The 24,185-nt window shown below is 36.2% G+C and overlaps 2 protein-coding genes across 2 annotated transcripts in view; one reads left to right on the top strand and one right to left on the bottom strand.

The window, feature by feature from the left end:
- TARBP1 (tRNA guanosine 2 -O-methyltransferase TARBP1) overlaps nucleotides 1–20,580 on the top strand; it is a 34,369-nt gene extending 13,789 nt beyond the window's left edge. The window contains exons 13-30 of the mRNA XM_082757186.1: nucleotides 569–666; nucleotides 1,782–1,943; nucleotides 3,437–3,630; nucleotides 4,338–4,590; nucleotides 4,680–4,868; nucleotides 7,410–7,609; nucleotides 7,770–7,841; nucleotides 8,785–8,905; nucleotides 10,404–10,514; nucleotides 11,397–11,546; nucleotides 12,786–12,872; nucleotides 13,708–13,904; nucleotides 14,687–14,768; nucleotides 16,044–16,215; nucleotides 16,481–16,672; nucleotides 17,698–17,822; nucleotides 18,978–19,114; nucleotides 20,207–20,580. Coding sequence (XP_082613312.1) covers nucleotides 569–666; nucleotides 1,782–1,943; nucleotides 3,437–3,630; nucleotides 4,338–4,590; nucleotides 4,680–4,868; nucleotides 7,410–7,609; nucleotides 7,770–7,841; nucleotides 8,785–8,905; nucleotides 10,404–10,514; nucleotides 11,397–11,546; nucleotides 12,786–12,872; nucleotides 13,708–13,904; nucleotides 14,687–14,768; nucleotides 16,044–16,215; nucleotides 16,481–16,672; nucleotides 17,698–17,822; nucleotides 18,978–19,114; nucleotides 20,207–20,369 — 2,705 coding nt within the window. The 3' untranslated portion in view covers nucleotides 20,370–20,580. The remainder of the gene's footprint in view (nucleotides 1–568; nucleotides 667–1,781; nucleotides 1,944–3,436; nucleotides 3,631–4,337; nucleotides 4,591–4,679; nucleotides 4,869–7,409; nucleotides 7,610–7,769; nucleotides 7,842–8,784; nucleotides 8,906–10,403; nucleotides 10,515–11,396; nucleotides 11,547–12,785; nucleotides 12,873–13,707; nucleotides 13,905–14,686; nucleotides 14,769–16,043; nucleotides 16,216–16,480; nucleotides 16,673–17,697; nucleotides 17,823–18,977; nucleotides 19,115–20,206) is intronic.
- A 662-nt stretch (nucleotides 20,581–21,242) lies between these two features.
- COA6 (cytochrome c oxidase assembly factor 6) lies at nucleotides 21,243–22,907 on the bottom strand. The gene is made up of 2 exons (XM_082757187.1): nucleotides 22,559–22,907; nucleotides 21,243–21,701 (listed from the first exon to the last, which is right to left on the bottom strand). The coding sequence occupies exons 1-2, from the start codon at nucleotides 22,700–22,702 to the stop codon at nucleotides 21,606–21,608; spliced, it is 240 nt and encodes a 79-aa protein (XP_082613313.1). The 5' UTR covers nucleotides 22,703–22,907; the 3' UTR covers nucleotides 21,243–21,605.
- Between the last annotated feature and the right edge of the window lie 1,278 nt (nucleotides 22,908–24,185).

Raw genomic sequence — 24,185 nt, 5'->3', positions numbered from 1 at the left:
TTACCAGCTAGCTCTCACCCTTTTGAAGCACAGATTGAAGTGTGTTTTACCAGGGGTAAAGATTGGTCTCTATCTAAATCTCAATTATCTTTAAACAGTAAAAACCAACCAAACAAAACCAAAACCCCCACAGTTTTCACTTCTATACATATTAGAGAGAACTGCATTTTTCTTGCATATAATTAATGGCTGGATGTGAAAACTCTGTCCTTTATTAAGGAATACATTTATGAATAAGGTGTTTGTGCACAGGGATGGAACTAGGGTGAGTGTGCATTAAAAAATGGAAAATCAAGCTTTTATTTTTGGGTGTCCCATCAATTTTTTTGGCTCACCAATTCATGATAAACCACAGGAAAGGTTATCATCTGGTTTGATTCTTTTTGCTCTGAGGTTTGTGTTGCTACAGTACTGAACTGTTTTAAGGTATTTGAATACTTATTTAAGGCATTTGAATACGTATTACTGTATAACATTTGCACTGTAACTTAAATCCATATGATGTAATAAATTAATTTAAGAAAGTGCACTTCTGTATGTTAATGCATTTATTTTGCTTTTCACACAGATAAAGTATTGTCTTTTATTTGGAAATCTCTAATGACACCTGTGGAGAGTATTCTTGAATTTATACTCCGTCAGCTTACTACAAATGAATTAAGTACGGTAAGTAGTTATGAGACTTACTTTGGTGTGACTTTGCTTGTTAATTTGATTTTACCTATGTTCTTTGTTTTCATACCAAGTCTTTAAACACTTCAGCATTTCTGTGCAAGTAGACTTTTTTTGTAAACTTTTTTTTGAATGGATGCAATGAGTTATTTAATGAAGAGTGAGTTTAGAAAAGAGAGCCAGTTCAGATTTCATGGAGAAAGTTATATGGAAATGTGTGCAGAAGTGATAATGAATAGAAGTCAAAATTACATTTTTTTTGCTTGGGAAAGCAGAAAAAAAATAAGTCTGTACAAGAATATAGTAACAACAGCTGGAAAAAAGTTCATGTTTCTGCAAGGGTGAAGTCTTCGAAAGAAGCATGGGACTCTGGGGTACCTTCTTGGAAACAGCATGAAAAGTACGAAGTAAAAGAAACACAAAGAAAAAGCTGATAGCAGACAGTCCCCAAAATATGAGTGTGATAGAAGACAGATAAGAAACAAGCTACTGCATCAAAACAAGTGTTAATGTTGAATCAGGAGAATTTCAGTCTGAATGTGGGTGAAAATGCAGAGGAGCTACTCCGAAAACCAAAGGATTTTTTTATATGATTCCCTGAGTGAACAGCTTAATAGACGGGTAGTTTTATGGTGTGGAAAAAAAATGCAAGTATGATAGGCCAGGAGAATTAAAAGCCATAAAGCAAGATACAATCTTGAGATAAAATCTAGTTGGAGAAGTGCAGGATGTACCATTATATGTGTATAGGGTGCAATGCAGTGCTGTGTTCTGATAACTGAGTTAGATTTGAACACTGTTTCAGGCTAGCTCAGGTGGTTTTATGGGGCATTCCTTTGCTCCCAGTAAGGGAAATAACTTTGCCAATTAAAAGAACTGGAGATCTCTTACAGAATTTCAGACTGCCTCTTCTAAGGCATAATCACAAACACTAAACTAAAATAACCTGTAAGATGAAAAGACAAGATTTAAAATACTAATAAATTTGTTTTCCTTCCTGTTGCTTACCTTCTACTATCATTGTTGATAGTAGTTTGTTTTTTTTTTTTTTTTCTCAGTTTGTTTCCACCTCTTAATGCTTCAGTTTATTTTTGTATCCTCTTTCTTAGGTTGGCGATCTGGATCGTTGTGACCTATACTTAGCCTTAATTCCAGAGATTGTGAATTTGTGCTCACAAGTCAGCTGGAAAAAGTTACCAACTATCAAGAATTTCATTTTGTCCCTCACTAATGCCTCTATTCGTAATTTTCGAGAGACAAATTGCAAAGAGGTAATTAATGCAGTATTACTTATTACAATATATATATAAATTAAAACTGTAGTTATTAATACAGATATCAATGATATAGCCATATTTCTAGTATAATTTTTGTGTATGCATGTATACATATTTTCCTGCCTGTGTAATTAGTTGTGAATATAATGTCAATGTAAAATACTTGTAGCTAAGATTTTTAGTACTTTTGTTTTCTTACTTGTTTCATTTTAGTTGTATCGACTTTTATTAAAAAATGAAACTTTAGTTGTAATATAGGACAGTAGGTACTCAAAAGCTTTTTTCCTTGAACGTGAACTGATCCTACCTAGGTTGTTATAGTTAAATGAAAATGCCTTTGGTATGCCTTAGTATCAGTGATCTTCAGAATTTCAAAGTTTGAACATAGAAAAAAAATCCAGAACCTAGCATTGCTTTGGATTTTCATACAATTCATTATGTTCATTGTTCTATAGCTGTATTTCAGGCATACTAGCCTATTACATACATTTTCAAAAGGTAAAGAAACATTACTGTCATGTAAAAGGAAGGGATTAAACTAAGACTTCCTGGCAGTGTAATCGTTGGTATTGTCTGGGTTGAATTATTGATCAAGAACAGTTAATAGCACAGTAAAAAGATTGTAAGTATTGGATTTGCTAGGTTTACTTCTCTAACAAAGAACAAGAATGAATTTGTAACAAAGAACATACATGAATTATGTGCTTAACACCAGTAATTTCAAAGTAAACATTTTTTTCTGGTTCAGACGTGTTCAATGATGCTTTTACAAACTTCTTTTGAATTCAGTGAAAAGTATACTGTTATGATGACTTTTCCAGTTGCTCATATATCACATTTTCAGCTGAAGTTTAAGAAAAAATAAAGAGTAATTTAAATGGGAAAATATTTTCTGTACTCTAGACAGCTGAAAGTAGTTTGAAGGTATTTAAATAACACTGAGCTTTTAATATTACTAGGAAACTATATGCTTACTGATGCTTTAAGATTTTTTGTTTCATTCAGCTTTGAATATAGGCATACAAAATACAAAATAATGATAGTACGTGTTGTGACCATGGAGTGACTGTTCCAAGAGGCTAGAAGGAATTCCAGATTTGCACTGTCCTGTTGCATTGTGTTTGTGACTACATGGACGTGAATCTTTAATTGGTGTCCAGCAATATACGGGCTGCTACCTGGCAATATACAAGTGTTCCAAGATAGTGTCAAGCTAGACTCTTGCACTTAATGAATAAATGACTGTAATCTGTAAGGGTTGTACTTTTTTTCAGTGCTCCCAACTTGTGCTTGATTGCACCGATCTAGCTAAGGCAAAGCTGTGTTATGCCTAGGTTAAGAGAAAGGAAGTACAGGGGTGCAGAGTTGTTAGTTTATGATGTCCAAGATGATACAAACAGAAATACCATATGTATTGTTTGGTTATTAATATATTAGAAGAAATTGATGCATGTTTGATTGTTGATATTTGATTTTGATCTTATTAGGAGCCGACACTTAAAGAACAAATTAGAAAAGTAATAAGCATGGCCTCACTCACAGTAGTTTGTGAGATAATGGATCGGAAACCTGAAGCACATCTTGAAGCTCTGCCTTCTGTGGATGCTCTAAAGAGATTTATTTTGTTTTTCCAATTTAATGAAGTTGTAAAGAAACCATCTTACACTGAAGAAAAAAGTAGGTACGTCTGTGATGTAGCTTAAGTAATACTTCAGAAAAAGTTGGATTAGAGAGTAAAGCAGCAATTGAAGTGCTCTTTTTTTTTTTTCCCCCCATCTTCTCTTTGATAATGTTATACGAAGGTAAAAAGGAAAATATCTGAACACAAAAGATTCGTTCAGGTGCTGTTCTGACTTAACATTCAGATTTTAGAATATTAAAGCAGCCATAGTAGGTCAGACCAAAAGTTCTTGAGCTCAGTCATCCAATTCTGCAAAGCTATTTACTTTCTAATACTACGTAACCAGATCTGGTTTTGAATACTGCTAGTACTTGTGCCAGCTTACATATCTATAGAGAACACAAAGCCATAGCATGTACACAAGTTGGTTGAAAAGGAAATGATTCGCTGTTGGGGAAGTAAAAGAAGCCCAGAGCAAGTCAGAGGGTTAAAAAACAAATACTTCAGGAACATGACTGTATGGAAAGCATATAGTGATGTTCCCAGAAGTTTGAATAACGAGATTGCTTGAGTTCAGAACTCATTTCTCTGTGTTTAGAAAATTTACTTGTAGACTTCTCTTCAATGAGTTTGCCCAGTCTCCCTTTGAACCTGTGTAAATACTAGGACCTCAAATATATTAAGTACAGTTAAGCTGTTCCTGGTAGATAGGAATGTGCAAGATGAATTAATATAGTATATATTTAAGAATAACATTTTTCTTACAGCTTATGTGAAGAAACATCATCTCAGGGGTGGGGAAAAATTGTTGCACGCTATGTTCGTGACCAGTGGATCTGCCTGCGTTTTGTTTTAAATAAGTTTCCAATGCTGGCTCAAGAAGAAGCAGCTTCAGAATTGCCCTTATCTATAGTTGAAAGGCCAAGAAAAATTCTACAGTCTGCGTTAGAAGCCCTAACTATTCTTCCTTCAGACCAAGTTTTACCTGTGTTCAACTGCATGAAAGTCCTTGTTCCCAAGGTAAAAGATATAACCAACTGGAAGATACCAATAGTTTTGTTTGGTTGTTTTTGTCAAATGTACCATTTTTTTTTTCCTCTTTGTTCTAGCTCCTGAACTCATCAGAATCTCTCTGCATAGAAGCATTTGATTTGGCTTGGAAAATCATATCTTCATTGAGCAACACACAGCTAATATTTTGGTCCAATCTGAAAGCATTTGTTCAGTTCATCTTTGATACTGAGGTTCTAGCTGTTGCTGCAAGTGCAAAGGGTCAAGCATATGCCAAAATAAAAGAGGTCAGTTTAAGGATTCTCTTTGGGAAATGAACACAAAATTTACCTGGATCTAAAAATGGGTTTTACTTCTTATTTTCTTTTTGGTGTTTGTGGTGAATTTTTCCTTTTCGAAAAGATACTAGTTTGATCTGAGAATTAGAGTGAGGATAAACAAATGGGACTTCAAACAAAAAGAAGCGTTAGTTCTTTTTGGTTAAAAAAAAAAAAAAAAAAAAGTAAAAACATTTGTGAAGCCTTCGTGTTCATTCATTCAGTCACCTTTTTCTCCTGCTCTGCTGGTGAAGGTAATAGCAAACAACTGAAGGGTATCTGCAATGCAGTACAAACAAAAGATCAAAATGCATATTTCTAAAATGTTGGTAGTTTGTTTGCCAACTTGTGCTACTTCAGAGTAAGGCTTACAAATGAAAAATTGCATATCTGTTACATCTGTTAGTTGTTCTTCTAACACAGAAAATGAAAAGTACAGTTTCTTTGATCTTTTTAGACTGGTATGTTCTGCATTCAGTAAAATGTGTATTTTGGTCTTTGTTCTATACTTACATTATGCAATTCCTCTGAAATTTGTTGTTGTTTGGGATTTGCCACCTGCACTGGCAAAAACTTAATATTCTGGGAATTTTTTCTAGTGGTCTTTTAAGAAAATACTTTCTCAGATGAAAAACTACAACCCTTCAACACTTAATTAGATGCTATGAGGTAGATTTAACTACTTTAACAGCATCTTTAAATTTCTTTTTTTTTCTCTGAATATCCAGGTGTAGGAAACAACAGAAAAATCATAGTCTCCTTAGAGCGTGGTAGAACTGACTTCATATTTTGGAAGACAAAAAACGATTTTTTACTGTTTTTTGTAAGATGTAGCTTTCTATATTTCTGAAATCTACATAAATGTCATGGTGTTTTCATTTTGAGTCACTGTATTCAGTACTGGGGCTTTGATTCAACTTGGCTCTATACACAGGAATGACATAAATATTTTTCTTTTAAATAATCTTTGATGTTTCCCTACTTTTTTGATTGCTTTTTCCCCTGAACATTAGATGTTTGTACAGAGCAGTCCACGATTACTGTAACACATTTACCAGAGCAGTAATACTTCATAAATGTTACCCATATGTATGTATGCTTAGAATTATTGTCTCGTGCTGCTTTGCACGTAGCACAGAAGTTACCCTAAAAGGGGTTGCAGTTTTGCCTTGAAGGTCCACATAATTAGCTTTGTCCTGATCTCGAACTCATATTTGTAAGTAATAATTAAAAAAAAAAAAAAAAGTATTAACTTTTTTGGGCTTATTTTCTTCAAAACAATGTTGCTGTCATCTATTTTAAACAGTAGATAACACTTCGTATTTGTAGTCTTAATGTGGACCCAAGTCAAAATAAGATATATCCAAAGAGATGCAAATGCTTAGTTCTAGAAACCTGCTAGCTGTTTCTTTTAATGAATGTCTGGAGTTAGTAATTGTGTGTGGTAACTGATGAGCTGTAGCTTTTATTTATTTATTTTTTTAATTTTCAAGAACTACTTGTCTTAACTTCAGTGTTAGTGTTTGAGACATTATTTAAGGTGTACTTTGCCAGTGTTGAATCTGGAGTATCAGAGACAGCAATCAAATTGTCTGCAGTGAGGCACACTATGACAACAGGCATCAGGAGGTAATGAAGGTCTCCTATATTCAGCAAAGGGCATCTGGTCGAGCCACCCTCTGCCCCTTCATAAGAAAATGAAGATAAAGTTCCCAAGCAAGTGTCTACTTACATATATTCTTATCCTACTCCTTGGCAGTTTCTTTTGCCATTGACCCCTTGTGCAGTGGATATATAGTTTTAGCTAAGAGATAAAAAAAAAAAAATTATAGCTGAATTGCCTGATACTGATTTGCTACAGAAGCATAATTTTGCCAGCCACAGTCCACTGTCTCCTGAATAATAGTTAGGGGGGTGGAATGGAGAGATACGTTTGTACCAAAAAGGAAATATTGCTGTAGTATAATACAGAACATCTTCTACAGAGGTGCCCAGGAGCACTGTGGTTTTAGGCTTTGTTTCTTCTGCTTTCTTCTTTTTGATTTATGCAAATAATCAATTGTGCTAGAACTTAAGTTTCCTAAACTTCAATATGAACTTCAATTTCAATGTAGATGTAATCCTCATTAAAGAGAATTAATAATATAGCTACATAGGGAATAAATTGTTCTTTTTTTCTAAATTAGTGAGGATTGATTAAAAACACCAGGTTTGTGTACTTCAGCGAAGTAAGCCCAGTTGCATTTGTTCCAGTTCCCAGGAGATTCTTGTAAAACATGTGTTGCATTTGTTCTGTTTTCTGTTCAGCATAAACATCGTGGGCCACTTGTTAGACATTCACCTGCCAATATAATCAGAATTGTGGATAAATTCAAGACAGCATTAACCTGAGCAAGTCTCAGATGCAGGAGGGAATCACACCTGCTTTAATAGGATAACATTGCAGTAGTTTTTAATAATTCTAGCAAATGTAGAAACTAGACTTTTTAATCCTTTATTTTGTCTTTTCAGATAATTTTCAAGCTCATAGATCTGTCTACTACAAAGACTGGAGTCTTCAACGTAGTCATTAGTCATTGTTGTCAATCTTGGATATTTCCCACCATCAATGACAGAAGTGCTTTGACAGATGCTTTCTTAAATGCTGGGAATTACTGTGAACTTATCACTGAGGCTTGTGTCTTTGGAACTGTATTTAGGAGGGATCAGAGGTAAAAAACAAACAAACAAAAAAAAACCTTCAGGTCCATGTGTATGATTGTTACAACTTTGTGTTCTTTGTTTTCTTTTAATCTCTGAGATATTTGAGAAGAGTTTTTTTTATGTGCTTTTCTGCTAACTTTGTTGCTTTGTCTTTTCTTGTCTGAGAAGACTCATACAGGATGTGCATGCCTTTGTAGAAAGCCTTGGAGAAAAATGTGCCGCAAACGTTGTTACAGAAAGGTATGTATCTTAAAGTATTTAGTCTGAATAGTGTCTTAGTCACTATTGATGCTGTAATAGGAAAGATGTTTTTTGAGCCAGCTTCTTAGGATTATATTCATAATCTTAAATATCAGTGAAAGGCAGTAAGGCACATCACATTCAAAATGTAGATAGGTATTTTCAAGAAAGTATATTCAAATTTGATAACTTGAATGGGACGGAAATAATTGCTTCCTCGTTATTTCACCTCATAAAAATAAGACTTTTTAGGGTGCAGTTATCATATGGAGTGCTGATTTGTATCTCATCATTGCAGACTTAATAGTTAATAAATTTAGGCTTTAATTAATGCACCCGCATTTGGAGCTTGACTTTACAAGATGGGCTCTAGGCCTTTTTATTTCAACATACTGGTAATAAGCTCTGCCTCCAATTTTCCAAACTGGGGGACGTTGGCTACTAGAATATATTTTTCCAGCTTGACTCCCTCCTTTACTCAGTGGAAAAAGAGAAACAGTTAAAATGTGGTATTTTGGGGAAGTGTTGTTGACATGACCTCAACTGGAACTCACCAGTTTTCTTCATCATCAATGATGGTCTGGTTTGGGTTATTTGTGTATTCTGTCATCTCACTACAGGCAACTTGGTGGCAATTTCTCAGTTTTCTGTGGCAAATGGGATGTTTACTGTGTTTGTTTTGCCTTCCACTTTCAAGATTTCCCAGCATATTTACAGCATTTACCATTCTTCTCAAAATTTGAGCTTTCTAATGTTTTTTTGGCATTAACTAAATAAATATGTTCATCTTAAACATGTCCTTTGACTTTTTTTATGGCCCAGTCTTTTCCGCAGTTGAGAGCATTGTATGTATGTTCAAGGTAAAGCTTGCTACTGCCTTTTAAATTTAGGATTTATCTTTATATCTGAACAAATATTGACTTTTTCTATTAATATTTTACAGTACAAACCGAGATGATCACTATGTGAGGGTTTGTGCTATTAAATTTCTGTGCTTGTTGGATGGATCAAATATCTTGCATAAGATGTTTATGGAAGACATTGTCAGCAAACTACTTGATAAAGTAAGCTTCATTTTTCTTGGTATATAAATGTAATGTTAATATAAGTATTAAAATGCAAAGTACTTAAGAACTTAAGGTTGGAAGGTTGTTTTTGTAGTTATTTGTATGGCCTGTCTAGATTTGCCCTGTAAGACGCTTTTTTTGCTCATTATTATAAGACATGAGCTAATTTAGCCAAACTGTAATGGTTAAAAAAAAAAAAAAGTCTCTTCCAAGTTTATTTCAGTATTTTAGGGGATGTTCTGACTTCACCGAGTAGTATCCAAATATGTAACTATTGATCCAGTAAGAATTTTCCTCTAGGCTGCATTTCGAAGCTCTGTGTTTCACCTTAACAATTACAAACTACATTTTGAATTGTGAGAGCAATTGTCTAATTAGGCCTTTATAAATGAGATTAATGGAGAAGATCGGGGTCTGATTTTCATTTATACCATGACTGCTTGTACACTGGCACTAGTGTAAAACTAATGGTAATTTACTACAGCTGCTGTTAGAACATAACCTGTGCATTCTGGTAGTATAGAATTCTGGTTTTGTCTGATGAATAAGAAATGGGTCCATTATCCATTCCCTCCCTCAATTAACTGGTAAAGAAAAATTTGTAATATTTTTGTTACACGATAAATCAAGTGGAAAAAAGTAATGTGAGCTTTAAAAAGGATTTCCTTCCTTCCTCAAATAGGAGGATTAAACATGTTAAAAAAAAAAAAAAAGTGTATTTGCATTTTAATATTGATACAAGTTCCATATCAGTAAATTATTTTCTTTTTAAAAAGCTAAGGAAATAGTTTTCAGTGTCATATGTTCACTAAGAAGGCCAAAACAAAGTACATAGGGAAAGAATCTAAAGCTATATGAGTATGTGAGAACATGAATTTGTTATTTTCAAAGCTTCATTTATTTGATCTATTTTCTTTCACATAAACATCTTTTTTATTGCAGAATACTAGTTTCTGTCCCAAAGCTACATTTGCAGTTACAAGCTGAACTAATCTAGAGCATGATTAAATCCATTTTTATATGTAGACATTAAAGTAGAAATGCTTGAATTTATATACTCATTTCTTCACTCGGGATATTTAGTTCTTGTTTTAATATAAATAAATGACAGCTTGTCTTCATGCTCCATTTTACCCAGTATTATTTTAACTGTTCATATACAGTAGGTGCTGCCTTAACATAAATTCATGTTTCTGCTCTGTGAAGATTCTTAATATCTAATGTTGTTATGCTCTTAAGTAAAAATACTTAGTATAATTGTGTATGTATTTGTATGTGTGTGTGTGTATATATATATATAAATATATAAACTTTCAGCATATCTCACTTATAAGCTTCAAAATTTATTTTTAAATAATATTAAAGTATTTGTCCTAGCTTTGTAGTGCTGATTACTAGTTGTGCAGTAGATGCTGTTCTCAGTACAGTTAAATACACTTCCATGTCTTCAATTTTAAAGGAAAGATGGATAATGCAATTTCTATCTTGCTTTCAGGATGATCAGGTGTCCAGATCTAAAACACGCTATTACGCAAACTCTTTACAGCACAGAATTAAAAACCGGATATGGCAGACGCTCTTAGTTCTTCTTCCTAAGCTAGAGCAGGTATTACTCTTCACTAGAAATTTTTTAAAGATTTTTTTTTTTAAATCTGCTTTCAACAATAATTTGTCATACAAACTGAATGCATTAATTGTAGCATGGTATAGAAGACATCTAATCTCTGTGACTGATTAAACATTTTGTGTAATTTAATTCTTTCAGTCTGAAATAGTGGATTTAAGTATTTCTAGAGGTCACTAAAACCTGAATCTTGGATTTGTGAAGTTGATTTCATCCAATGCTTCTTAATAATGATGTTTGGAAAAATTAGTAAATTGCTGTAAAGTCATGGGTGTTAGATCTAGATCTAAGTTGTGAAAAATTTTCACTGAAAATTTGAGTATGTAGGGTACTATACTTGGTCTCCTAAGGAGACATTGTGGCAACCTTGCAGTGACCTAAGTTCTTCCCTAGGGGTGCTGTCTCCTTACTGTAACATTGTACCTATGAGTTTTAACATTCTTTAATAGTTCTTTATCCATCAGTTATGATTATGAATGTTAAGTATGTTTTGCAAAGAGTCTATATTTTAAACAAAACAAAAAAACAAGAACCGAACTTCTTTTCCTCAGTTCTTCCATATGAGGAATAGAGAACAATATGGTACGTGTCTCTAATGTGTGCGTTGTTTAAACTTGCCTGTGCTATAGTACTGCTTCTGTAGCACTTTGCTGTCTGATCCCAGCCACCTTTATAGTCTTTTGCCCATAAGTATTACTTACATTAATTGTATAATAAAGAAATTAGATGGTTCTAAAATGTTTTAGTTTGAGTATCAAAAGTATTTCAAATATTATAAAGCTCATAATGTTTATTTAGATTTTTTTTCTTTATAGAAATAACTTTAATAATATCCTAAGTGATTGTCTGATTTTGTTTTCTCAGAATTTTTTGTGTGGCACCCTTGACAAAGTTTTTCAGGCTGGATTTGGTAACAATCAGGCATCTGTGAAATACTTCATAGAATGGATTGTTATCTTGAGTCTTCATAAATATCCCCAGTTTCTTAGTAAATTCTGGGATTGCTTTTGCTATGTAAGTAAGAACTTTGGCTTTCACTCGAAGTAATTTGAACAAAAAGGGTAATTTTTTTTTTTTAACCCATATGCTATATTGTGTGTATTCAGAGTTTCATTTAGAAGAAATGGGTTGTTGAGATTGGAAGTGAGTCTGGACTATAGTCTGAGCCATTTAGAAGTTTGTGATTTAGAATTGGCTGAAGACAATTCTTGTTGAGAGTCGTGTTGAGAGATTTCCCTTTATAATGTAAACTCTATTCTGGACTCTGCAGAGCTGGTGTAAGTGCCATCAGGAATGCAGACACCTTAAATTCTGAGTCTGGGAAGGTATTGCCAAGTCACTTTTTGCTTCCACACTTAGCTTCTGCAAGACTTCTGCATAGTCTTGTTTGTCAGAGGAGGAACGTGGCTTACATAACACATACATAATTCGCAGCTTTTAATGTGAACTTCTGTCAGAATGGTATTCTAAAATGCAGCTCCAAAGTGGAGGCAGACTTTGCATATGGAACCCAAAAATCGTGAAAGGGTTGACTGAGCAGAACTGACTTACTAGCATTTCATTTTTGTGTTTTGGATTGAGTGATCACGCTTAAGATTAGAAATAGTCATAGTGTGTTCTGACGACCTTGAATTCATTAGCATCGTACATTTAGGCTGAGTAGATAATATGTACATGCATCAGATCCAGCGTATAGGAAGACATTACGTGTGGGCCTCTGCTGAAGCTCACCACTCAACATAGTTAATTGGTGATGTTGTCTTGCTTATCAAATACAAATAGCCTAGTTGGTAGTGTAGTTATTTTTCAAAAAGTCAAACAGTAGGAGAAGAATTTAAAATAAAAAAAGAATTGAAAATTGTATTTATATATTTTTGCCCCAAACCAGGCTGGTATTTAATATCACCCTGTGTGACAACTTTGTTCACTGATGATGTGTGCTGTACTTTTCTCTGCACTGGGGACAAATATCTATTTCAGTGTGTATTTAAAATCCTTTGATACTTAGAGGGTCAAATTAATCTTAAATTTCTAGTTTGCTTAAATCTTGTAACAGTACAGTCTAATTTCTACCAATTTGAAGTTATCAAAAATACATTTCCTGCCACGTTTATTTTTAGTGAGACCACCTAATATAATACCAATGGCTCTGGAATGGCAGTGCAGGAAGTAAGCTTCTGCACAGTTATGCTGTCTTTCACAAAATGTTTGTCAAAGAACTTTAGAAAATGTGGCGTTCTTTTTTCCCTTTAGGATGAGGAAAAGCTTAAGACAAGCATCTGTACATTTTTATCAGTGTTATCACACTTTGACATCATTCTTCAAAATACCTCAGAGAAGGTAAGTTCGGCTAAAATGGTTGTTTGTTCAGTTGCACTGTACTTGAATTTCTGAAATAACTGTCTTTGCTGTCTGTCTTCAAAACCTTTTTTAATACCTATATGCTGCTAAGGTACCTTTTGACACAGAAAATACCAGCTCTTCTCGCCACATCTGTACAATATTGGACTTACTGAAAACTAGGTAAATGGCAGATGTTTTGGATACATAGGGCCTGATTACCTGTAAATTTTTTAGAACAGCTATTCTAGTTTAACTAACCTGGGGTTGTTTTTTCTTGATCTGCATTTAATTTGCAGGATCCTGGGCTCAGGTAACCAGAAAGAAGGTAATCTTTTATAGAATAATAACACTCACAGAGTTCTTTGGAAATAGCTAGCCCCTGTTAAAGTTACAACATTTTTACTTGGAATTCTAATTTTTAAATGGAATTTTAAATACAATCAGAAGTTACATGAAACCAAGTACCACACATCTGCAGCAATCCAGGCGTTTCTGTTGTTTTTGACTCTTTGCATACATTTACAAAATAAGCTTCCTAAGTACTAGAAGATCAGCAAGTTGAACAAAGGCTTCTGTGTATGCAGAATAGTATTTTTTACAACAAACTAATACATTTTCAAAACAACTATCTCTGTGCCCTAGTGAGAAGGAGGGAAAGAAGGAAATCAGAACCATGTTCTAAAGCCTGTATCTGCATGTATAGATGCTGTTAAAGCTTTTGGACTGAAAGACTTTTCTGAGAGAGCACCAGTTCTTGGGTCAGCCTTACTTTTCTACTTCCAAATGATACATTAAGACTTAACATAAATGAAAATCTTCTTTTCTTTTTTAGAAGCCAGTTCTGAAGAAAGCCCTCATAGTAGTTCTACAGTGGTGTTTCAACCATAATTTCAGTGTTCGACTTTATGCATTAGTTGCCCTTAAAAAAATTTGGGGAATGTGCAAAATGTTGCACGTGGAAGAATTTGAAGCTCTGACACCAGTCATTGAATCTAGCCTTCAACAAGTGGAAAACATGCATGGCACAGGGTTAGTAACATTCTTCTGACTTAATGCTTACTGTTATTCTTCAGAGATGTTTGCAGCAAGTCTTACTTTCTAAAATAGTACTTGATTGCTGTTGGTTTTAATTATTCTAATTTAAAAGAAAGGAAGTCTTGGAAGGTGAAGTCTGTTCATCAACAAATGATGTGATAACTTACTCTAGCACAACAGAGAAAACTGAGGCATATTTGAACAGTGCTTATAGTTTAGGGGAGGATTGAAAACAGTGACTGTCATAGGTGCTAAGCCATCTTGTCTGATGGGTTATGAAGAATAAAAAATCATTCTTTCAGACTTTCTGATACCAGTAAATTCTCAAAAATAAAACTGTGAAATGTTCTAGGTGTCATATTTTTCAAAAGTCTTCTGTGTGGGCAAAAATAAGTAATTAGGAGATTAATTTTGGGTGATGATTAAATGAGGTTTACATAAATGCTTTTTAGTTTAGTGCTTTGAAAATAAAATATTTTTGTGCCATATATGTGGTTTTTATCCGTTTTTACCCCTGTTGTTATGAGTTACTTAAAATTAGTTAGGGATACCCTTTATTGCCAGTCTTTTTTCTTCAAATAATGGAATTTGGAGACATGTTATGGGCCTTTTTTGAAACATAAACTTATTTCCTGAATGCTGTATTTTTTAAACTGGTGCTCACTTAATTGTTATTTTCTTTGCCGTATAGTAAATGCAATTTTCCAATTTGACAATTAAAAAAATATGGTATGTTGTATTTTGTGTGCCTCTTGCATTACTTTCTGCAATTGCAGGAATGCCAGAAGAAACTGGCAGCGAATCCAAGATCACTTCTTCTTTGCAACTTTTCATCCACTTGAGGACTACAGTCTAGAGGCAAGTCCTAAAGAATACAGTTTATCACTGTATCTGCATAGTCGTACAAGTATATTTTAACTTTCTTTATATGCTCTACTGTAGGAGAAATAATGATAGACTCATTTAAAACTCAAAATAAAACCACTTTGTGATGGATTTTACATTAAGACTACAACTTAATTATCTTATTAATGCTCTGCTATAGAATGGTTTGGGTTGTAAGAGACCTTAAAGACCACCTGGTTCCAAGCCCCCTGCCATGGATCCACTGCATGATCCACTAGATCAGGTTGCACAGGGCCCCATCCAACCTGGCCTTGAACTCTTCCAGGGAATACTTAACTAAATTGTTGTCTAATGTGAACAGAATACAAATATGTAGATTCTAGAACATCTTTTTCAGCTATATGTTTTGCCATAGCTTAAGTAACTGAAAGCTGAATAAACACTGTTATGGACAGAAGGCAAAAATATGAGTGCTGATAAAAATAAGAGATGGAAATAGGAGGTAAACTGAAAACAGATGGGAAACGTGAATACAAAATGAGATAGATGAGTTTTGGCACAATCAGTGCTTTCAGAAAATAAATTATTTGTATTTATTTTTGAAAACAGATGTTCTGTAAGGTACTTCTGTGAACACTTAGATGTGTTAGATACGACTTACCACAATCAGGCAGTGAAAATCTTGAACAATAAGAAAAAGCAAGGCTGATGCTTGTTAAGTGTTTAAATGTATTCAGGGTACATCTTAATAGGATAACCACAACATCAGGGTTTTAAACTCCTCATTTTATTCATATGTTAAGTTTGAGCAGGGTGATGGTGGTGGTTGTTTTTGTCCTTGATTAATTGTGGTTAGCTGTTTTGGTGGTGCTGAGTTGGGTTTTAGGACTAGATTTTAATGTTTTTGACCATATTCCTCTTGCCTTTAAAGCAATCTGCTTTATTTACCTGAAGTTCATGAGGGTGTCTGAAAACCCTTTAGTGTGTTATGCAAAAAACATTTTTACAAGTCCTCTGCTGAAAAGTATAGAACAGTAATCAATGCATATCCTTAAAAACATCTAACTAGAGAGAGTAGCGTTATGAAAGTTTGGGATAGCACTCCATGTAAAGAGATGATTCATGAGGGTTGTTAGCAAGTTAAGTCACATGGCAAGAAAAACTTGTATTAAAAACATGGGATGATGGATAAAAGATGTGTGCTATAAAATTGCCTAGAGGTTAATTTATTACCTACTGTGAATGCTTTGAGTGATGCTCTGCTAATAATACTGTGTTACATTGCAGACAATATTTTACACTCTTCCACGCCTTTCAGAAGTGGCTGAGGATGAATGGATCTCACTCTGTAAATTTGACAGATTCACTGACATTCCTTTGCCACCAACATTTCAGTGGTATCAATCTCGAACTGAACTTCTTGATCTAAAACCGAGTGACTGGTCTCAGCAAGACATGGGTAAAATATAGCTAACCTGTGTTAAATGTAATTATTTGTGCAGGGCAATAGTGTATTTCTGTACTAAGTCTTGTCTTAGTATGCGCACAGTCTCCGTTATTCTGCTATATTAGTTTTGTGTACGTGTGAGCATAGCATGTCCCATAAAATGGTAATAGATGACTAACGCTGCCTACAGGATTACCATTTAGGTAATCGTCTTTACTGAAGCATTAGTTCCACTATGACTTTTATATCCATACGACTTAATACTTGGTTTTCATAGGTTCAAATTCAGTTGAAACAGATGGCCAAACAGAATGGACTGATGTTCAGAAAAAGATTATACCCTGGAAAAACAGTACTCCAAGTTTAGACCTGGAAATGGTATTTCAGGACCGTGCTGCTAAACTTGGTAAATCAAACAGCAGGCTGATTGTGGTGGCTTCACTTATTGATAAACCTACCAATTTAGGAGGTAAGGTTGAATGGACATTTTAAAACTTTTATTTTAGACTTCAGAGTATGCTTGGCTAATAAAAATTACTTGTAAGATTTTTTTTAATATGTTGATATAAAAAAAATATTTTACACAGAGAAATAGGTCATTATCCTGCAAGAACTTGGTAACCAAATGTTACCCCCTCCACAAAATAGAGTATTCTGTAGTTATTTATTAAAAACAAACAAACAAAAAAAAACCCAACTTGCACGTAGCATGCATTAGTTAAATAGAACTTCATTGTACTTTAATTTACAGCTAGGTTTCTTCCTGCATTCATATTCTTTGTCACAGTTAAGTTTTTCATAACTGTGTATGCTACTAAAGGGAAATGATTTATTTTTTTGTATACCAATTAAACCAAATCTTGTAGATATACAAGATTTGTACAGCAATTCTAGTTTCTCGTGACAGTTGGACAACAGGAAAGTACCCACTTCTGATTCTGAGTGTTCCTATTGTGCAAGTGCAAGCTGTGATATAACAAATCCTACAAATACATTATTGCATTGTGCTTGCTGTTGTCAGCAGTTTTAATAACTAGAGGTAAACTGCTAATGAAAAATACACACACAAGCTGGTGCTGTCTGCCCTGTAATGCTGTGATGTGTCATTCTCAAGTCTTTTATTTAACTGGTATTGGATTTAGAGCTTAAGCGTGTGTGCGGATGTCCATTCATCCACGCCTAGGCTGTTATGCTGGCCCATTAGTATGTGTAGTTAGTACTGTAGAAGTGTGCTATCCAGACAAAGAGCTTTTTCCATTTTTATCTGTCTTCTAAGTCACAATTTATTTATTTATTTATTTTTCTGGTAAGATATATGGAACAACATATGATTTGGAAAATACCTAAAATACATGAAACTGATTAAAAACAGAGGGATAAAATAATAATGCATTTTACGGATTCTTTGTCCTTTTTCACTTGCTAAAATACTCTGGCATGGTGTTTATATTATTTTCTATACAAAAATCACTTTAAATAAACCTTCTGTTGTAGGTTTGTGTCGTACAAGTGAAATATTTGGGGCATCTGCACTAGTTGTCGGCAGTCTTCATTACGTACAAGATAAACAGTTTCAGCATCTTAGTGTTTCTGCAGAGCAGTGGCTCCCCCTTGTTGAGGTGAATGGAAACAGTTTAATAGCTAAAAACTAACACGCCTTGAGTTTATCAAATGTTCAGTCTTACTTTTTTTTCCTCTTGCAAAATTAAGCTTCTTATTTAACAAGCTCCTGCTGTCATTTCTGACACTTAACATTGAATATTTTGGAAAAATCTTTGAGTCAGCCTGGTAACGAAGAATTTGAAAACTTTAGCTTTTATTTTGCTGTGATAAATTACGTGAGTTGCTATCATAGCTTAGTGGGTGTTTTATAGCAGAGTATTCAAATGGGATGTTTGTTTATGAAAGCTGAACAACACTGCATTTATCTTGCTTAGATAATTGCTTTTGGTAACTTAATGTGTATAATCATTAAATTTGCCTGAAGCTAGCTTGTGCTAAGCTTTTAGAACCTATTGTTTAGCTTAAAAAAATGAGGTTTTCAACCTGTATCTTTACCATTCGATAGAAGATATGGTTGTGGTTATTTTACAGTAATTTGTTTTTCAGTATCAGCTTTAGTTAAGTTATCTGATAAATTCAGTTTGAATTTTTCATTTTTTACGTGGTGTTTATTTTCAATTTATTAAGATTTTCTTTTCTAGAGCAATATAGCTGTAGTGTGTTTTGCCTAAAACAGAATGCTGATGAGCACACATTTTCATACCTAATCTCTGTGCTTCTCTACTGATGACAGAACTTCTGTTGCATGGAGAAATTGGAATCTAATACAAATAGGCAGTATAGAGTTGGAAGAAAAACAGAGAAATTATTTACCTTTATCTTAAGCTATCACAAGTTGTAATACAGGCATATAAGGCAACTGGCTTACAAGACTGACCAACCATTACATTGTTTCAGGAAGGGATTCCATGGTTAGGTAACAAGTATGCCATTTACCTTATGCAATAGCGATTCTTCTACATTCAGTTGTCAGAAGTGTAGAAATGACTTTGTTCATTTTATTCATGGAGGGAATTCTTGTGATATTACCTACCCTTTGTGCTATTGCTGAAGAACCTTTAAAATAGTAAAGTACATATATGGACAGTCTTTGGGGATAAGTCTCTTCCTGCTAAAAGCTGTCCAAGTAAATATTTTTTACAGTAACTTCAGAAGTTTACAAATAGCAGTATTTTAATATTTGTGTGTTTCTCTCTACTTTTGATGGACAGGTGAAGCCATCTCAGCTTGTTGATTATTTACAGCAGAAAAAAACAGAAGGCTATACTATTATTGGTGTGGAACAGACAGCTAAAAGTTTTGATCTTACAGAATATTGCTTTCCAGAGAAGTCACTATTATTGCTGGGGTAAGAATGTGTGCTTTTTGTAAATCTACCTCTTGCCATCCATCCATGCCCTTCTTCTCGTTGGACCTGGGTATTGTGAAAACTGAGTGACATGTAAAGGTGGAATTAGAACAGGAAGGGATTGGGAAATTGGCAAGGAGTTTGGCTTTGTGTACTAATGGATGGGAAGTATGGATATCTACTCCTGAAAGATCCTTTTTTCTCATATTTAGTAACCAATCTATATACTGCAACTCCTTTTTCGTGGGAGACCCTTTAAAAATTCAGGATGGGGCAGATGTGGCATGTAGAAGCAGGTACAGCGTTTGTAGTTTGAGCAGAGGCTGAGAGGACTTTAGAGAAAAACAATGATCAGTTCCTACAACCAGGAAGCTTCAGATGTGACAAAGAAGAGGCTAAAGGAATCTATAAAGCGTCTAAAGTCAGAAAGATCCTGGAATTGCTGGGCTGCCAACTGAGATCAGGAGGAAGGGGCTGTCCCTCCTTTTAGGACAAAGTAGGCAAAAATACCTCTGTTTTTCAGCCGTTTTTAAATGTAAATGTAGTTTGTTTTTAGACTGTAGTTTTCATAACCAATTTTGTTCTCTACTAATTAAAATAATAGCTTTAATTACTGAAAACCTTTGGTATCTTTTGATGTGCTCATTCTAAGGAAGTGAAATATTTCCAGTTGAAGATTTTGGTCAGTCTGAAATTCCCTCGTACCAAGACCTCATCACAAGTGAAGCGGGTAGTTGAGCCCCCCTGCTGTGCCAGCAGCTTCATGCCCTAATCTTATTTACAGCTATTTATTTTGCTGTGGATTGTCCAAAACGAAAATGGGGGAGTCCTGGTGCTAGCTGTTGCTGGCCCAGTGAACTGAAGATAAAATGCTCTGCCACTTCTCCTGTATCACAGCTTAGATCACCCATGTTTTCTTTGCATCAGTAATGTATACTTGCTTTAATAATAATATTGTGCTCACCAGTTACATTTAAGGGCAGAAGCTCCATTTTCTGAATGGTATTTGGTTGCTATTGTGACTTCTGTATTTTCTGCTTTCTGGAACATCTGTCTTCCCCCATATGTAAGTTGCTGTTTCTTCTCTATTAGAAATGAACACGAGGGAATCCCAGCAAACCTGATTCACCACCTGGACGTTTGTGTGGAAATTCCTCAGCAGGGTATTATTCGATCACTCAATGTTCATGTCAGTGGGGCTCTGCTCATTTGGGAGTACACAAGGCAACAGGTGATCAAGCAGAAACAGAAATAACTACCAAGAATTTTGTGCCTTACAGTACATCTGGGTGACTTCCTATGGTGCTACAACATGAAATTCTGAACAGAAGAGATACAACTCAGGGTGAATGAGGATTTTACATTTTGCATGTTTTGTTCTCTGTAGTTCAGAGTGATTTTTTTTTAATGCCTTAATGCTTTACCTCCTTAAATAAACTGGTTTCATTGGTAATAAATGCTATTTATATTGCACGTGGTGTGTGATTTATTTTGTGATCATCAACACAGTACCATGAACAACCACATTCAAAACATACCAAAATTCAAAACAGAGGATTTTTACTGTGGTTATTTTTGATGACAGCCATATTTGAAACTCACCACATGCCCTCCACTTACAACAACCAAAAATTCTCTTAGTATGGGTAGTGCTTAATGCTTCCAGTACCAGGTAGTGTAAGTAAATTTAACTTTCAAAATATATATGGAATCCGGTCTATCACAAATGTCTTGTGCTGTCCCTCATTGAAGTGTCCTTCATGGTCAAGCTTACTGGCCCTGCTATAAACCTTGGTAGGTATTTTTAAAGGAGTTGCTTCAGTAAGGTAATTAATTCTAAATTACATGAAAGTTCCATAATGTGTGATAAATAACTGCCCTGCTTACAACAGATAGTGATTGGAAACCACCTGTTACAGCTGACAACAATCCTTACTCTTTCTTAAGAAAAAAAGCGTACTCAAAATACATAGCTTATGTATCATATACACAGCATACATTAGGCTTTTTGATGGCTACTGTTGTAAAGTGAGTATATTTTAAAATACTTTGAAACACTTGGCCAATGATAAATGCAGATTACATAAACCACCCTCCCCTGGCTTTTGAAATGGTAGTGAAGTTGGAAAAGCTTTCTTAAGAAAAGTGAGCTCACTTGCTGAAAACCACTTTTATTCTTTTTAGAATATGTACATGGTGCTATCATATAATCATTTATTTATTCTTGTGAAACAATGACTGTCATTACACAGTCAACAGCCCAGCACCATGCTACTTTGACCTTTGACTCAAGTTGTCCATGGTTGTCCATGACCATCCTTTTTTCAGCAGATGTGAGACCCCGTAACAAGAACAGTGGCCTGCATTTTAGGAAGACAGGTTAAGCAGTTCCTGACCTCGAGTTCTTGCAGTAAAGCAGGTTCTGTTGCTTTCTCACGCATCTTCCTTCCACAGCTTTATTCTCATCAGCTATACTTTGAAAGCAGAGTACTTAAGCCTTCCCAGCAGTTTCTGGAGGATGAAACCCTTCTGATTCAAGCTTCTTTTTGTATTTTAAAAAGTCTCTTCTTTTGTCAAAGTATTTAACCTGTTTATAAAGAGAAATAACTCATGTTCATCATAAGAAACTAGCAGAAAAAGGGCCTTTGTGCATCATAACAAGACTGAGAAATACGTGGTCTTTTGACTGATAAATTTAAGTAGTATTTTAGCTTTCTACCGCAGTTAGGAGTTTGTTGCTTGACTGAAGGAGAAGATTCAGCCTGTCATCACCTCTCCCCTTATCCCCATAGACATCTAATAAGAGTAGGCTACTGGGTTGCATTTTTTTGCTGCAGTAAACAGGGATCATGGCTAACAGGTACATCCAGCAGCTTTTCTATGGTATTGCAGAGTGCAGGACCTCTGCAAAGCACTGCAAACACCACCACTAGCACTGGAGATCCTATACAGCAGAGCTGCAGCCCTCAAAGTGTAAGTCAGCACAGCCACTGCGCGCATACTGATTTGTTCAGCTGATTTTGGTCCGTGGGCTCAAATAGGAAGCATTCAGCCCCTCAGACACCACTGGTGACAAGAAGCAACACCTGTTAAATCAGATAGGAATTGCAGCTTGTGCTTGGGAAATTGAAAAGCATGCAGGCCACGGAAGAGTTATGTGCAAGCAGATGGGTCACAGTGAAGCCTTGCTGTGCAAAGAAAGGGTTTTATGCGCAGCAGGATGCCAGGTGTGAGCCCTGGGCCTCACCTCCCTTCCCCATTAGCCGTTCTCCTTTACCAACGATAATTTCTGCTGCTTCCTAAACCTCCCTGGTCCCCTTCAGCCCTTTTTAAGTTCCAGCTGCCAAGCTGCACGCCCCTACGGGCTGCCTTGTTTGTCGGGGAGCCCGGGCTCGCGGTGTTCCCCTCTCCCCGCTGTGCTCGGACCCCGCGGCCGCCGCTCACCCACTGCTGGGGGCAGCGTGCCTCGAAGGCCAGCCGCAGCTCCTGGCACCGCGCCGCGTCCTCCCCCTGCGCCTCCAGGCAGCTCCAGAAGTCGTCCCTCGCCCCCCAGCACGCCTTCCTCTCCTGCATGCTGGGCGCCGACATCTTCCCTCACGCCTGACGCGGGGCGCCCGCCACCGCGCCTCGCCCCTCACCGCAGCCGGGACCCCCGGCACGGCTCGGCACGGCTTAGCCCTGCCCTCCTCGGCCCGGTTCTGCTGGGTTTGGCCCGGCCCGGCTCGGCTCGGCTCGGCTCGGCCCAGCAGGGCCCGGCCCTCAGCAGCCCTACCGAAGGTCAGGAGCAGGCGCAGGCCCGGCGCAGGCTGCGGGCGGGGCGGAGGCGGGGCGGGCGGCGGCCATCCCGCCTCCTCCGGGGGCTGGCAGCCAGCCTTGCCGTGCTGCGTGTGGGAGTCACAGAATCACAAAACAGCCGAATTGCATCCACAAGGGTCATCCACCCACCCATCCATCCATCCCGGGTCCCCACAGGACCACCCAAAGCACAAACCATGTGTCAGAGCGCTGCCTAAATGCTGCTTGAACTCTATTAGGCTTGGTGCTGTGACTGCTTCCCTAGGGGAACTGGGGGGGTTTGTGGCGCTGCACAATTAATTAAAGGTCTTTGCCCAAATACACGCCAGCCGCCTGTAAACGCCAGGTGCTGTGCAGCTCCAGAAGCGCCTGTTTCCATGGAAACTCCCTGCGCTGCTGCTGTGGGGTAGGTGAAGTTTTGGTGCCTGTGTGGGTCTCCAGCATGAGCCCAAACTGGTGAGCACTGAGCCGCCGGCACCTGGTGCTCTGCAGAGCCATGTGGAAGGAGCACGTTTTGTCAAAATGCTTCCTCTGAGGGATGTTCCTGGGGCGCAAAGTGCATGTGAACGCTGCAGTACACCTGGCAGTCTTTAACACAGTCTGTGCTCTCGTCTCTGTTTACTTTAACCACCTTTTTATTGCTAGACTGTGATGGGTAGGAGAGGGCAATGCAGTAATTTAATCTCTAACATAATGGGGACTTGAAGGTGAGCAGAAGTCACTACGACAGTAGGATTTCAGTTATGGGCTTTATTGAAAATAATTGATATAGAAGTAAGTAATCTTACTCATGGCTCTTAGGCATGCAAGCTTTTACAAGCATGAATATTAAAAAGAAAATGGCCATTAAGTTTCAGGACCAAAACGTGGTAATAGCAAGTGTCACTTGTGTTTCAGATTTTAAAATTTATGCTGCATATAATGTTGTTTACCTAGTGCATTCCTGAAACTGAAGGAATAATGTGATTATATATAATTAATCACAAAGCCCCAATAGCACATCTGGGATATTTGTGATAAATAGTTTATTCTTTAAGGGTTTGCAGTCCAAGAAATGCTTGCTGAAGACATTTGTAAATAATTCTGTGTAATGGATATTATGGAAATCTAGTGATCTGGCTTTAGAAAGTATGTGAACAGAAAAAAGGCAGATTTCTCAATATATTTTTAATGACAATGTTTCCATCTGCTTAAACTGCTATCACAAGGAGCTGATTTTTTGTTGTTGTTGTTGTTGTTGTTGTTAATTTGCCAATTCTAAGCATCTATCTTTAGC

The sequence above is a fragment of the Aythya marila genome (genome assembly GCF_965140915.1).
Source record: "Aythya marila genome assembly, chromosome: 3".
In the NCBI taxonomy this organism is placed as follows: Eukaryota; Metazoa; Chordata; class Aves; order Anseriformes; family Anatidae; genus Aythya; species Aythya marila.
Note: the sequence above shows the minus strand (reverse complement) of the source record. Positions and strands in the feature narration are given on the sequence as shown.

Excerpts from the sequence above, each read along its gene's own strand:
- COA6 (XM_082757187.1), bottom strand. The coding sequence starts at position 22,702 with ATGTCGGCGCCCAGCATGCAGGAGAGGAAGGCGTGCTGGGGGGCGAGG. Across the intron at positions 21,702-22,558 it reads CACGCTGCCCCCAGCAGTGG|GTTAAATACTTTGACAAAAG; the intron begins GTGAGCGGCGGC and ends CTTTATAAACAG.